At 38.9% G+C, this 14,531-nt stretch overlaps 1 protein-coding gene across 1 annotated transcript; it reads left to right on the forward strand.

Moving 5' to 3' along the window:
- Nucleotides 1–7,170: 7,170 nt before the first annotated feature.
- LOC136343756 (uncharacterized) lies at nucleotides 7,171–9,934 on the forward strand. Its single transcript, XM_066290684.1, has one exon. It carries the CDS (start codon nucleotides 7,171–7,173, stop codon nucleotides 8,515–8,517), a length of 1,347 nt encoding a protein of 448 aa, XP_066146781.1. The 3' UTR covers nucleotides 8,518–9,934.
- The last annotated feature ends 4,597 nt before the right edge of the window (nucleotides 9,935–14,531 follow it).

Here is a 14,531-nt window from a genome sequence, read left to right on the forward strand (position 1 = left end):
CCGGTCTTGAAGCGCTTGCAAAGTCTTCAACGGCAGGGGACATATATTACTAAAAGATCGCTTCACCAAACCACTAGAAGGTCGTAGGGTAGCCACACAGTTCGCTCCATCCGGGCCAAGGTGTACTGCCACTATTCGTCCCATACGCCATTTAGAGGGAGGAAGGTCCCTGACGGGTACAAGTATTCCTTCCTAGACGTTTTGCTGCCGTATCTTCCATTTGACCCTCTGCTGAAGCTCACTGATATACTCCTAGTTCCATCGCTTCCAAAAGTGCTGTCTGATCTGCTGTATTGTTTGGAACACTGACAGCCGTTTCGTAGGAACATGTTACAGGTCTGGGTCGGGTAGCTCCGTGTAAATTCTTCCAATCAGGAAATGAGCGCGTGACAAGGGGGTTAAGACATTGGGATCTTGAGACAAGGGAAACAGAGGACAGGAATTGAGTATTGCTTCGATTTGTGCTAATAATGTGATCAATTGTTCAAAAGTCAAGTTGGCATTTCGTGTTCCTTACTTTAGGTGGTGCTTTACTGACTTGACACCCGTTTCTTAAGGACCTCCAAAATGAAGCGATTGGGTAGGTTTGAAGTGCCATTGCACCCCTTCTCAAGCATATGAATTGGACAATTTGCAAGATTCTTTACTCATGAAATTGCCGAATTCTGCCAATTCTCGATTGGCGCCGACGAAATTCGTGCCGTTATCTGAATAAATAAATATGGCTGGGTCGACCACGCCGAGCCACAAATCGACGAAAAGCAAGCAGAAACGACTCACTTCTGAGATCGGACACCAATTCCAAATGCAAAGTCTTCGTCGCAAAGCATATGAATACACTTACATAGCACTTGGACAACCTTGAGCCGCGACCCCTTTTATCCCAAATATTGAGAGGGCCCATGTAATTCACTTCCACAACTGAAAATACACTTCCACCAATTAAGCGACTTGGTGGAAGGTCACCCATGATAGGCGTTAAATACTCAGGGTTGAATCGCGTATAAGTAACGCAGCCCCTTACCATGGCCCTAATCAAATTGTGCGGCGCGACAACCCTTAGGGATGCGAGCAATAGCTGAGGGCCGGCATGCATCAATCTTTTATGCTCGTGCTCGCACAACATCCGCGTCAAACGATGTTTTGGAGACAAAAGCATGGGATGTTTCTTATCAAATTGATAAGGCGAGTTTCGCAACCTTCCCCCTACCCTCATTATGCCCTCACCATCTAGAAAGGAACTTAAACTCAATATTTTACCCTTTGGATGCAAGGCGACCCACTTGCCGAGGCAATCAAACTCGACTAGAAAGCTGTTTCTTTGCGCAATCCTGACCAACGTTTTAATTGCCTTCTTTATTTCAAACCTATATAATGAGCTGCTGACGACGACCTCTTTCAACAGTTTTGTTAGACAATTGCTAATGAATCGAAGGGTGTATGCTACGATAGGACTTAATCGATTGAAGTCAGAGTACCGCTCAAAAATGTAGTCCCCTGCGGACACGAAAGCAAAAATACCCTTTGGAACGCGAACCTCGGGCACCTCTTTAGGTCCTTCAGATGCGTTTGACTAATGACTTCCCTGGAATGAAGAAAGGCAGAGCCATGCCACCAAAGACTCAGTTCAATGAGTTCACTGGGAAAAACTCTCGATCACAAGTCAAACGGATTTTCCTTAGTGGGGACGTGCCGTCATTCACAATCCCCTGCAAGTAATTGAGTTTGTGATACCCACGCGCTTACAAGGATTTTTAGGCTGCTGGGAGACATTTTTAACCAACTTAAGTCGATGGTTGAGTCTGACCAACACACCTGCCTAGCAAATTGCAATCTAGTGGTAGCCCTTATCTTATTTATAAGTTTGGCCATAACCAATGCACCGCACAGCTCCAAGCGATGGATAGTCAGGGATTTCAAAGGACTCACCTTGCTTTTGGCGCATAGTAACCTCACGGTTATATCGCCGTATCTATCGATTGATCTGACGTAGACAGCTCCACGCATGCAATGTGGCGATAAATGTAAGCTTCATTGATGCTCGGCAACTCCGGAATTTCGTCCAATCTGTATGTAAATGGGCAGGGACTGACTCATCCCACGATAACCCTTCTTGCCAAAGTTTCTGAATGAGGATTTTCGCGGTAATTACACAAGGAGACAGCAGACCCAAGAGGTCGAAGACTTGTGATATACCTTACAAGATGGTGTGCTTTGTTACCTTCACGTTTATCTCAAAAGCCTGAATTTTATAGGACAAAGCATCTGACGAACAATACCAGGTTAAACCGAAAATTTTAGCCCTATCATCCCCATGAAAGTCTAGCACTTGAAAATTCTCGTTTCCTTGACTCACCGAACGCAGTATAGCGGGTTCGTTGGAAAGCCACTTTCGTAATTTGAACCCATCACCTGACAATGCAGTGGAAACTCTATTACAAACTTTGATTCCTTCCTGAACCGAATCTATTGAATGAAGGAAATCGTCAACATAGAGTGACGATTTTATTGCCGAGGATACATCAAGCTCGCTCTCCTGTGCTACTTGATATAGACACCTTACGGCTAAAATCTGGCACTAGCTGGTCCGTATGTCCCGGTGTTCAACTCAAATACCTCGATAGGATCTGAGGGCGATTCCCTCCAAAATATCCGTTGCAACGAACATTGTGTAGGCTCCACAGATACTTGCCTATACATCTTGGCGATATCCGCCGATACCACAAACCGGAACTCGCGAAAACGAATCAAAATGTCAAACAAGTCCGATTGGATCACGGGACCGACCATTTGCAAGTCGTTCAGGGATTTCCCTGTTGAAGACGGCATACTAGAATCAAATACGACCTCAATTTAGTGGTGCAACTTTCTGTTTTAATAACAGGGTGATGAGGCATATAGTAGGAGACACGATCATTCTCATCAAGCACCCTAGTTATGTGCCCAAGACTCGAATATTCACGCATGAAACTACAATATTCTTCCCTCAAAGCTGAATCCCGGCTGAGCTTACATTCTAGCGAAAGGAACCTTTGGAGAGCTTTCGTCTTTGAATTCCCCAAGTCAGCGACGGGATGCTTAAAAGGGATGGCAACCACGAAACGGTCGTCGACCGAACGCCTGTGCGTTCTTTGGAAATGCTCCTCACATTCGAGCTCCTCAGCCGATCAGGCCTTGGTCTCACAGAAATTATCTTCGACCTCCCAAAATTTTCTCAAATCAAAATCAATGTTTGGGCCAATTGGCCGCGAATTTGTACTCAAATTGCAAATGGAGTTGATGTTACCGGAATTTGCCATTGATCCGGAGACAATCCATCCGAATCTGGTTTTCTCCAAGATGGGATTGTGCGATCCAAGATTAATTTGACCGACACACAACAACCCATAAAACAGTTCGCTCCCAATTAAAAGATCTATGGGGCCAGGTTTGCTAAATTCCGGATCTGCCAACGTGATGTTGGATGGAATATTTAGTCGACTAATATCCACAGGAGTACCAGGAATGAAGCCGGTGATCCTGGGCAAAACTAGACACTTTAAAGAAGCCTTATAGCCGCTGTGTCGTGCACACACCTCGATGTGGCAACAGTGTTTTACCTCTGACGCCTTTGATCCCAATCCCCCGACTATTACTTCGAAATCACCCAATTTTGCCTTCAGTCTCTTGTATAATGAAGAGGTAATGAAGTTTGACTGACTTCCCGAATCTAAAAGTGCGCGTACCTTTAAGCGCTTACCCTCGGCACTGACAACGTCAACTAGAACTGTGGAGAGGAAGACATGATTCTCCGAACTAAGTGACGACAACGAAACATGATGTTCCAAACTCTCCACTGGTTTGGGGGCATCTTCTTGCACCTTGACGGGTTCACAGTGCAACAAGGTGTGGTGTTTAGCCTGGCACTTGCTGCAATTTCTCAAGCGACAATCCTTTACAGAGTGACCAGGCTTCAAGCAATTGAAACACACCTTGAGTTGCTTGACCTTGCCGAATTGTTCGTTGGGGGACATAGCCAAAAAACTTGGGCACTTAGCTAATGAGTGTTTCGCTTTACACACTCCACAAGAAATATCGCTTCCAGCGAAGGTTTTGGCACTCGTCTTATAAGGTTTGAGTCCTACATTTCTTTCTGGTTTATTATTGCCCCTCTGACGATTGATAGCTTCAAGCATGTCCGACCTGGCGCTCAAAAACTCTCTCAAAGAGTCCCATGAGGGAACCTCTTTGTGGGTGCTCTTCGCCTCCTCCCATTGCCTTTTCGTCACTCGGTCCAGCTTTGCGCTCATGAGATAGGCTACCAGAACACCCCATTGTTCGGGGTTTTTGACCCAATGGGGTTAACTAACTTACATTTTTCCCTATGTTATCAATCAAGCTCCTTAGTTTAGGAGCCGATTTGCCATCGGTTCTACCTCAACCAGCGCTCGACGTTTCGAAACAGATAATTTTAGAGTCAGTTCAAATGATTTCAATCGAGGGGATAAGAAGAAGTTATAATCACATTAGAGAACAGTTTGAGAAATGCGTCGAATACGGGGGAGGTGTGTTTGAATAAGTAATATCTACTAACTTTTATTTTGAATTACTTATAAACTATTTTGGAATAGTGGAATTTTATATGTAAACTTTGGGTAGGATTTGAAATTTGTTTTTTATTTACTATTTTGCTCCAAAATGAGAAATAAAGGTAGTTTACTCTTGATAATGTTTCATGTGTTCGTAGTTTTTGGGTACCCTGTATAAAAAAGTTTAAAAGTATCTTCGTAAATCGTATTTTTTCGAGAAGCAGAAACTTTTATCAAGAATAACTATTTGTCGAAAAACGACATTTTTTTGTCTATTTGTCCTCTTGGGCCCTCTATCTGTAGACATACTGTATATCCCTAAATCCTAGCCAATCTTTATGGTCATCAGAGAAAGTGAGCAACGATATAGCTGGTAACTTGACGCTGTCTTAAGGGTTAAGAGGTTCCGAATAAAGTTCAGATGCTTCATTGGAATTCTCTTGACAAATTGCAAAAACTAGGAGCATATCATAATATTCATAGTTTTCAAATTGCTGATTATCATTCATGTTGGCTGACATAATATGAATACAAAGGTAACTTTAAGACAACTGCAATTATATTATTAAATTTTGACAATCGCAAATGTCAATAGATAAGTTAAGTATTCTATTGTTTTAAATATGGTTGACTGTTGATCATGGCACACTACGTAATATCCTCTTTCAGAAAATGTCAATTATTGTCATTATTATTTGAAATAACCATATCGAGTTTAGCATCTTTGGAATGGGGAAAATTGGGGGAATCAAAATAAGTAAAAATATACAGGTTGTCCCATTAAAAAAAACATAAGTTTGGTCCATATCTCGAAAACTAAGAATTATAAATAAAATCTGAGTATGCCACTGGATTCTTCGTAAAAATCTCTATCCGACACCGTTTATACATTTTCAATAACTTAACACATATTCAAACTATAGGGGGGGTCCCAAAATACAATATTTTCAAAAACGCCCTGTAGTGCAAAAACTAAGATAGCTGGATCAATTCTGTTAACGTCATCATTAGTTTCACTAAAAAGTGACACAGGTTCGCGAAAACCGCATCTTTTTATCTTTGTTAATGTCCGAGATATCCCACGATTACAACGAAAATGGGACACCCTGTACTATCAAGGGTACAGATCAATCGTATCGAAGAAGTCTCAACTCCTGATGTCGATATCTGCACTGACAATATTTATTCAGTCAATCTTGATGACGAACTAGCAGAATCTTTAATAAATGAGGAACTGTTAATATCTCAAGCTTATGACCAAATAAGAGGCGGTAACACCATCCTAACAAGTGTAGAAGATCCTATAATAAGAAACCTTACGTTGACATATGCAGGGTGGGCCAATGAAAATGAAACAAGGTTGATTTCTCATATTTACTATTTTTATTTCGAGGGGGAACTTTTTACGACCATTGCCAACCTTGCCACTTTCAACCCTTTGGCAGGGGAAGGTGCAACCCTTAAACCTTAAATGGGATTAGGAGTTAAGTGATGCCTCATTTTAAAGATCATCGAAATCTCTTTTCAACGCTATCAAGTTTTTTTTAATTCGATGTAGTAGTTTTCGAGAAATCACATTACAAATGTCCAGTAGGTCGGGAAATTTAAGCGAGCTCACTGCACAATGCGGTAGGTCTGAATGGCGAGAAAAAACTATTGTTATTCGCGTGAAAAGCAGGATTTTGTAGGTGGGCTACATGAAAACCGAAGCCTGTTTTATAAAAATTAATTTTGCCGTGTTACCGGATTAAATTGAAATGTGGAAGATAGCTGGATACTAATAAGCCTCAAAAGATGAGGGAGTTTCAGCTCCTTCCAATTCTAAACTTAGAAGAAATTTATAAGTAGATCATCCTATCCACTGTTTAACGACAAGGGAAACATCATATGTTATCTCAATAATAGGGATTTCTTCTTCGAGGCTCATAATTTATTTTAAAAACTGGTACTTTCCCTTTGACGAAATGGTCTATGCTTTTCTTGTATTTTCAGAAATTTAGCAAAGAATAGCTAATATAGTCACAACATCCCATTCCAAGAGTGGTTAATGGATTTATTCAGACAAGCTAAAAAATCCATGAAGCACCCTGTAAAATTGAAGTCAGTGTGAAAGCGAATTTATACAAGCACGTTACGTCTGGGTCAATATCATCGATGGAGAGTTTAATTACCTTTCGATACGTGAATTTCCACTAATTCGAATATCCAATTTAAGAATGGACTAAATCAGTTCTTGTTAAAGTTAGCATCTGCGCATATGTCATGGATTTTTTTACAGAGTTCAATATTTGTGGAGTAAAATTAGCTTCCACATTATTTACATTGTTATCTATAGCCTTGTTCAGAGGATGAAGAAAAATTTGTACTGTCACCGGGCCGGGCTGGTCATCACTATATGTATAACTTTATTTAAATTTTCTTCAGTAAATACTAATTCGCGAGTCTGAGGGGTGGAACCGAGCATTCGCACGGATCGGACGTATCGCTTGATAATAGTGCCCAAACATAAACAATTTTTTATCGCGTCGTGCGGTCGAGTTAAAAACCCAACCCGTAAAACGCATCGATATATACGAGCTATTCGCGCTCTCTTTCAAAGATCATGGATCCTGGGAGTTCCTTTGAATCCGAATCGGATCAGGGCTCTCGGGACGGGCCTTTTCAGGTGCCTAGAGGGAAAAAACGTGGGAGGAAACCAAAATCCGCACCCACTACTCCAACCACTCCTCGAGTTGAAACGAAAAGACCAGCTCTCGAGAGACAAATCACTGCCGAAACCAATAATATGGATACAACATCAACGCCAACAACCTTAGAATCAACATTAACATCACCCAAAACAAAAACAACAATCGAGATCACAGGAAAAAAACCACTTACCAACAAATCACACACATTCACTGTGTACTTAAAGACAACAATCTCGAGACTGGAGTTCGCCCTCAGATGGGAGGAGCTGGTTCCGGGAAATCAAGACATAATTATCAAACTTGAAAAAACTTTCCGCATCAAAACAAATGATGAGAAAACAACAAACGGCCTGATGACGCTGACCAACAGCGGAACCGTGTCGTCATTCAATCTCACGTCTTCACCAAATTCCACCCTCAACACATCAAATTCAACGGCCAACCCCCTTTTAATACCCACCTACTCAGCCGTTGTGACCGGAGTGGACCTCGAAATCAGCGACGACTTATTCCGCCAAAATCTAGAAAAAATTGGTTTGACCAAAATAAGATTCTGCAAAAGAATAATCTCACGTGCCAGAAACACCCCGACATATATGATTAGACTAATTACTGGAAACCTAGCAACATATGAGAAACTGATGAACGGTCGAACGGTCCAATTCCTGGGCCGTGTGTTCAGGGTGGTGGAGAGCAAACCGCCACCACCTGTGCCTGCTCCATGCAGCAAATGCAATCAATATTCACATCGTACCGAAGACTGCAAGCAACCTATAAAGTGTACTAAATGTCAGGGCCCTCACTCAACCTCAACATGCAAATCTCCCCTGCCGCCAAAATGCATCGTTTGCAATTCAGAAGAACACGCAGCATGGAGCAGAAAGTGCCCGAAAAGACCAACCGCACCAATCGAGGGAATACCTAATGTGAAAATTAAGTGTATTAACAGAACCACAACCGAGGTGTCACAGTCAGTCAAAGAACAAAGCAGAATTCACTCTCCGTTAACCACACACAACTATATAATCAATAAATATAAACACCAAATTAACAAATCAAATAACCTCAACCGAGATGAACTTTTAAAAAAATTGAAAAAACAATTTATTGATGACTTCAAAGTTGACACCTCGGTTGTGTTTTTCGGAAGTTATATGTATATTTTAATGCTTGATATCCTAGAACCTAACCGCAGCTCCCATACCGAACCACAGGACCAACTACGACAGACCATCACAAATTTGCAGCCTTCACAATAATATACAGCAACATCAATGGACTGAACAACAAGAAACACTTAATATACAATTACATAGAACGCAACGACATTGACTGCTGTCTGTTTGTTGAAACCAAGACAAAGACTGGACAAACACCACGCTACAGAGACTGGCAATATATATGTAGACACGGCAATATTATAAACAATGCTAGGGGAGGGGCAACCGTACTAGCAAATCCCAAGATCAAACTTGGAAAGGCCAACCCACCAACACTTAACAACAGACTCAACGATAGCATCCACTTCACTATCCCTTTCTTAGACGACAAAATCCACATTTTCCTCGTATATATCCATCCCTTTTCACCAATCGAACAGACAATACTGACCAAGGCATGCCTCTATAAATATTCAATTATCATTGGAGACTTAAACATGAACAATAATAAAACCAGACAGCTTGAAACATTCCTCGGAAACTCTGACTTTGTGAAAGTTGAAACTCCACCAACGTTTTTAATGCCTGACAACCCGGACTCTACACCTGACGTCTTTCTACATACAAAAAACCTTGACATAAATATCAACAACGTGAAATTGACAAACGAGCTTGGGTCGGACCATCTAGGAATGACCTTTGAACTTGACATTGATCAAACTCCACTGACTAACATAGAACCAAATAAAAAACTTAATCTACAGAGAACAGATTTAGACAAAGTAAAACAATTCATACACAATTTTGTACAAACAGGCGATATAACCATTGAGACGATTCAACAACAACTGACGCAGGCTGTCGAAAAATACACACCACTGATAAAGAAAAGCTTCTTTCAGCACGCATTGCCGAGGTTTATTCTGAGGCTAATCAAACAGAAAAGAGACCTATACAGACAGTATACACTATTACAGGACAATGAACTAAAACGGACGCTAAACAAACTCAACAGAAATATCAAGACTCTAATTTATGAATACAGACAGGACAAATGGCTGAAAGCTTGCCAGGAGATAGAAAACGATAGAGGCAAATCGTACTGGCAGAAAATAAAAAAACTGTCTCGGTACAAATCGAATAATACCACTGCATACATCCACGAAAACGGACATCAACTGTACACAGACCAACAAAAAGCTGACGCATTCGCCAGACACTATCAGGGGACTTTCAGTAACTCAACCAACCCAAACTTTGACCAACAGACATGGGAAGAGATAAACGACTGGTACGACAATTACTTTGAGACAGTCCCAAACAACCTAAACAATCTAATTACTGACGCGGAATACGACGAAGGACTGACCCACCTCAAAAATACAGCACCAGGAAAGGACATGATAAAGAGCCAAATACTAAAAAACCTAACACCAGAATCCCACGATGTAATGTTGAGAGCTCTAAACCACCATATGACCAATAACACAATACCAGACTGTTGGAAAAGAGGCATAATTATACCGATCCCGAAAAACGGACAAGATAAGTCACAAGTACAGAACTATCGACCTATTACGCTGCTTCCAGTTTTAAGTAAACTATTTGAAAACATCATAAAAAACAGACTTGACGAACATTTAGCACGACACATACCGATTTACCAATTTGGATTTAAGAAGAAGCAATCAACAATTCACCCTCTTTTTACCTTGACGAACAATATACAGACCACACAACTAAACAACAACAAATCAGCCTGCCTATTTATGGACATCAATAAGGCTTTTGATAGTGTTTGGCATAAAGGACTTCTATACAAACTACACCGACTTAACACACCGAAATACTTAGTTCACATAGTAAAAAATTTACTTGACGATAGACTACTTGAAGTTCGAATTGATAACACGCTCTCATTCCCGTTCTCCCCACAGCAAGGCCTGCCCCAGGGCTCGCCCCTCTCCCCTTTACTTTACAACATATATTGCCACGACATTTATAACCACAACTTACTGAACAAAAACGACATAGACTTAACGGCGTACATATTACAATATGCTGACGACACGGCGCTGGTAGTACATGACAAAACGACAAAGAAAGCCGTAGACCGATTGCAGATGCTAATGGACGACACTATGACCTGGTTTTATAAGTGGAGGCTAACACCGAATCCCGCTAAGAACCAGCTTTTACTGACAAATCACAGAACTAAGGAAAACTCCCCGACACTTACAGCAGACGGACATACAATACACCCCACTAACGACGTAAAATACCTGGGCGTAACTATAGACCACAAATTGAAATTTAACAAACATGTACAAAACATAAGGACAGAAATTACGAGACGAACAAAACACTTTCGACCACTGACATACAAAAACAAGGGAATCAGCACGAAGACAGCGACAAGAATTTACAAATCGATCTGCAGACCCCTTTTAGACTACGGACACATAGTGAGAACAAACGCTACCGAAAAAACCAAAAGACATATACAGACAACAGAACAAATGGTCTTTCTGCCCGTGATATTTACAAGTTCAAGTTAGACATATACATTAACAACAGAAGAGAAGTGAAGAAAAAAAAAAAACCAACGGTCTTCCTATATTCCATAATGCTCTTGCAGGGAATTGGTAGGGAAGAGGAATCGGGATTGTCTAGTACTTCTCGTCAAACAAAGTGGGTTTAGTATTGTCCTATTGTTGGAATTGTTCTTCCATTTTGTTTGAAGGTTTAGTAGTCTGTTCGTAATTCGTGTCATGTTTGTGCGTTGGTACAGTAATTGGTTAGGGGGATTGTGGCGAGGGTTATTGGGATGTCTTATTTTAGTGATTAGTCTTAGAGCGATTTGTTCTGTTGTTTGTATGTGTTGTTTAGTTTTTTCAGTGGAATTTGCCAACATTACGTGTCCGTAGTCAAGTATTGGTCTGCATATTGCTTTATACAGGGTGGTCATTTAGTGCGGTCTCGGAAAATTACGGCTAAACAATTTAATATTTTGAATTTCTTTTTTTTGCGTTATATAGAACTCGATTATGGGTACATTCTAAAATTGTTTTCGTTTTATACAGGGTGTTCTAAATAAGTGGAAAATATCAAAGTTATGTTTTTTTAAATAGGACGCCCCATATATTAATATCGTTTTAGATTTCTTGAGAAAAATAAATGTAAGTTTCATTAAGGTTTACTTGTCCTAAATCTTAAGGATTTCGAAATAATTAAGTTTTTTTAAAAAAATCATGCAATTTTAAAAACTTTGTTTTGAAGGAAGTTTAAACTGGAGTAAATCGAAATTCATACCAAACCTTAGATATGAGACGTATTTTATGCCAGAATTATTAAAATTGAAATATCTCATACAGTGCGTCCAAAAAATAACATGAAAATTGCATTCTTTTTGAAAGGAAATAACTTGCTTAATTTAAATAGAACACCCCATATTTTATTACTCGAAATAAGAGATAAACATATGACTAATCAAAAATCGTTACACTTTCCTATACCTAAATGTACAGGTTTTCTTCGAAAAATAAGATTTAAGAAAAGGTAGCAAATTTTATTACTTTTTATATCAGTTGCTATGGTTACCTCCAAAATGGCAACATATTTACAATTTACTTTATCTAAATCGATGTCAAAACTTGATTAATGATTATTTTTATTTACAGGTATGCATTTTAACTTTAATTATAGCTTTGCTACATTTTTTTCAAATTTTAGTATAACATTAAAATGAATTTTCCTATGAGCGAAATGGTAGATATGATTTATACTTTGGGTAGAGCAGAGGAAAATCCTTTGCTTGTCTCAAGGCTCTATGCTGAACGATTTCCTGATCGACGACACCCAACTCAAAAATCATTTTTGAAATTATATCAAAGATTCAATGAAACTGGCTCTCTCGCCTATAAAAGAAATGAACGAAACAAAACCGTAAATAATGAAGAAAATAACTTTCAAGTTCTCGCACATGTGATTGAAGACCCCAACGCCAGCCAAAGAAAAATTAGCAAGAAATTTGGAATATCCAAAACATCAGTTCACAATATTTTGAAAAAAAATCAATTTCATCCTTATCACTACCAATTGCATCAAGAACTCGATGCAAGAGATTTTGCAAAACGCAGAGAATTTGCTGAATGGGGTGTAAACAAATACAATGAAAATAACAATTTTTTCAAAACGGTTTTGTTCACCGATGAGGCTACATTTCACAAAAATGGTATTATCAATCGTCACAATTTTCATTACTATGATAATGTAAATCCTCATCTAATAAGATCATTAGACAATCAGCATCGTTGGTCCCTCAATGTATGGGCGGGAATACTTGGAACACATTTAATTGGACCACATTTTTTTAATTTTTAGAACATGAAATGCCAGATTTGTTGGAAACCATACCTTTAAACGTTTTTCGTTCCATATGGTTCCAACATGATGGAGCTCCTTCTCATTATAGTGGTATTGTGAGGACTTTGCTAAATCAACAGTATCTAAATAAATGGATTGGTCGAGGAGGAGCTGTATCCTGGCCCCCCAGGTCGCCCGATCTTACCCCACTAGATTTTTTTTTGTGGGGTTATGTCAAAAATATTGTTTATAGTACAACTCCAACAACAAGAGACAATATGAAAATCAGAATCCGCTATGTTTTTGACTCTATTAGAGCAAATAGAGATATTCTGGAAAATGTTTGTCGTGGAAATGTTACTCGACTTCAAGCTTGCATTGATCAGAATGGAGGATATATTGAAAATTGTTTGTAATTAAGTGTTTATTAAAAGAAATTCTTTTATATTAAATAAAAATAGATAGTGCGGTTATTAATTTTGCTACCTTTTCTTAAATCTTATTTTTCGAAGAAAACCTGTACATTTAGGTATAGGAAAGTGTAACGATTTTTGATTAGTCATATGTTTATCTCTTATTTCGAGTAATAAAATATGGGGTGTTCTATTTAAATTAAGCAAGTTATTTCCTTTCAAAAAGAATGCAATTTTCATGTTATTTTTTGGACGCACTGTATGAGATATTTCAATTTTAATAATTCTGGCATAAAATACGTCTCATATCTAAGGTTTGGTATGAATTTCGATTTACTCCAGTTTAAACTTCCTTCAAAACAAAGTTTTTAAAATTGCATGATTTTTTTAAAAAAACTTAATTATTTCGAAATCCTTAAGATTTAGGACAAGTAAACCTTAATGAAACTTACATTTATTTTTCTCAAGAAATCTAAAACGATATTAATATATGGGGCGTCCTATTTAAAAAAACATAACTTTGATATTTTTCACTTATTTAGAACACCCTGTATAAAACGAAAACAATTTTAGAATGTACCCATAATCGAGTTCTATATAACGCAAAAAAAAGAAATTCAAAATATTAAATTGTTTAGCCGTAATTTTCCGAGACCGCACTAAATGACCACCCTGTATATATTTTTTTTTACATCTCCAAATGTATACCGTTTTGACCACTCTTTGTGTAGACTTAGGCACTTGGCTATGTAACAAGGGCAGAAAGACCAGTATGGTCGATAGCCTATTTCGTATGAAATAAAGATTATATATATATATACTAATTCGCCTACTCCTGCAGCTGAGATGCAGCCCCAAACCATTATGCTCCCTCCGCCGTATTTCACAGTAGGCCAGAGATTATTCATTTTTAGCTCTCCATTCTTTTTGCCCCATACCATTTTACGACCATCGGATCCAAAAATATTGATTTTTTTTCATCAGCAATTATAACGCTTTCTCAGTATGTTTTCTCTTTCACAACGAATTCATGAGCAAAGGCGAGACGTTTCTTGCAATTGACTTCCGATACGTATGGGGCTTCTTTCGGGCTACTCTTCTGTTCTACCCATCTTTTAATAATCGCCGAACTGTGTCAGGATGTACTTTTTTGTCACTGTATTCTAGTAAATCAGCTGTTAATTTAGGAGCACTCAGTCCAGGGATTATTTTAATTTGTTTAATAATTTTACGCTTCTTACGCTTATCAATAAGTTTCGGGCGTCCTTTTTGCGAAATTGATTCAATCCGATCTTCTTGAACAAATCTTCTAATTATATCACCAACTGTACTTTT

This window comes from Euwallacea fornicatus, chromosome 15 (assembly GCF_040115645.1).
Source record: "Euwallacea fornicatus isolate EFF26 chromosome 15, ASM4011564v1, whole genome shotgun sequence".
NCBI classification, from domain to species: Eukaryota; Metazoa; Arthropoda; class Insecta; order Coleoptera; family Curculionidae; genus Euwallacea; species Euwallacea fornicatus.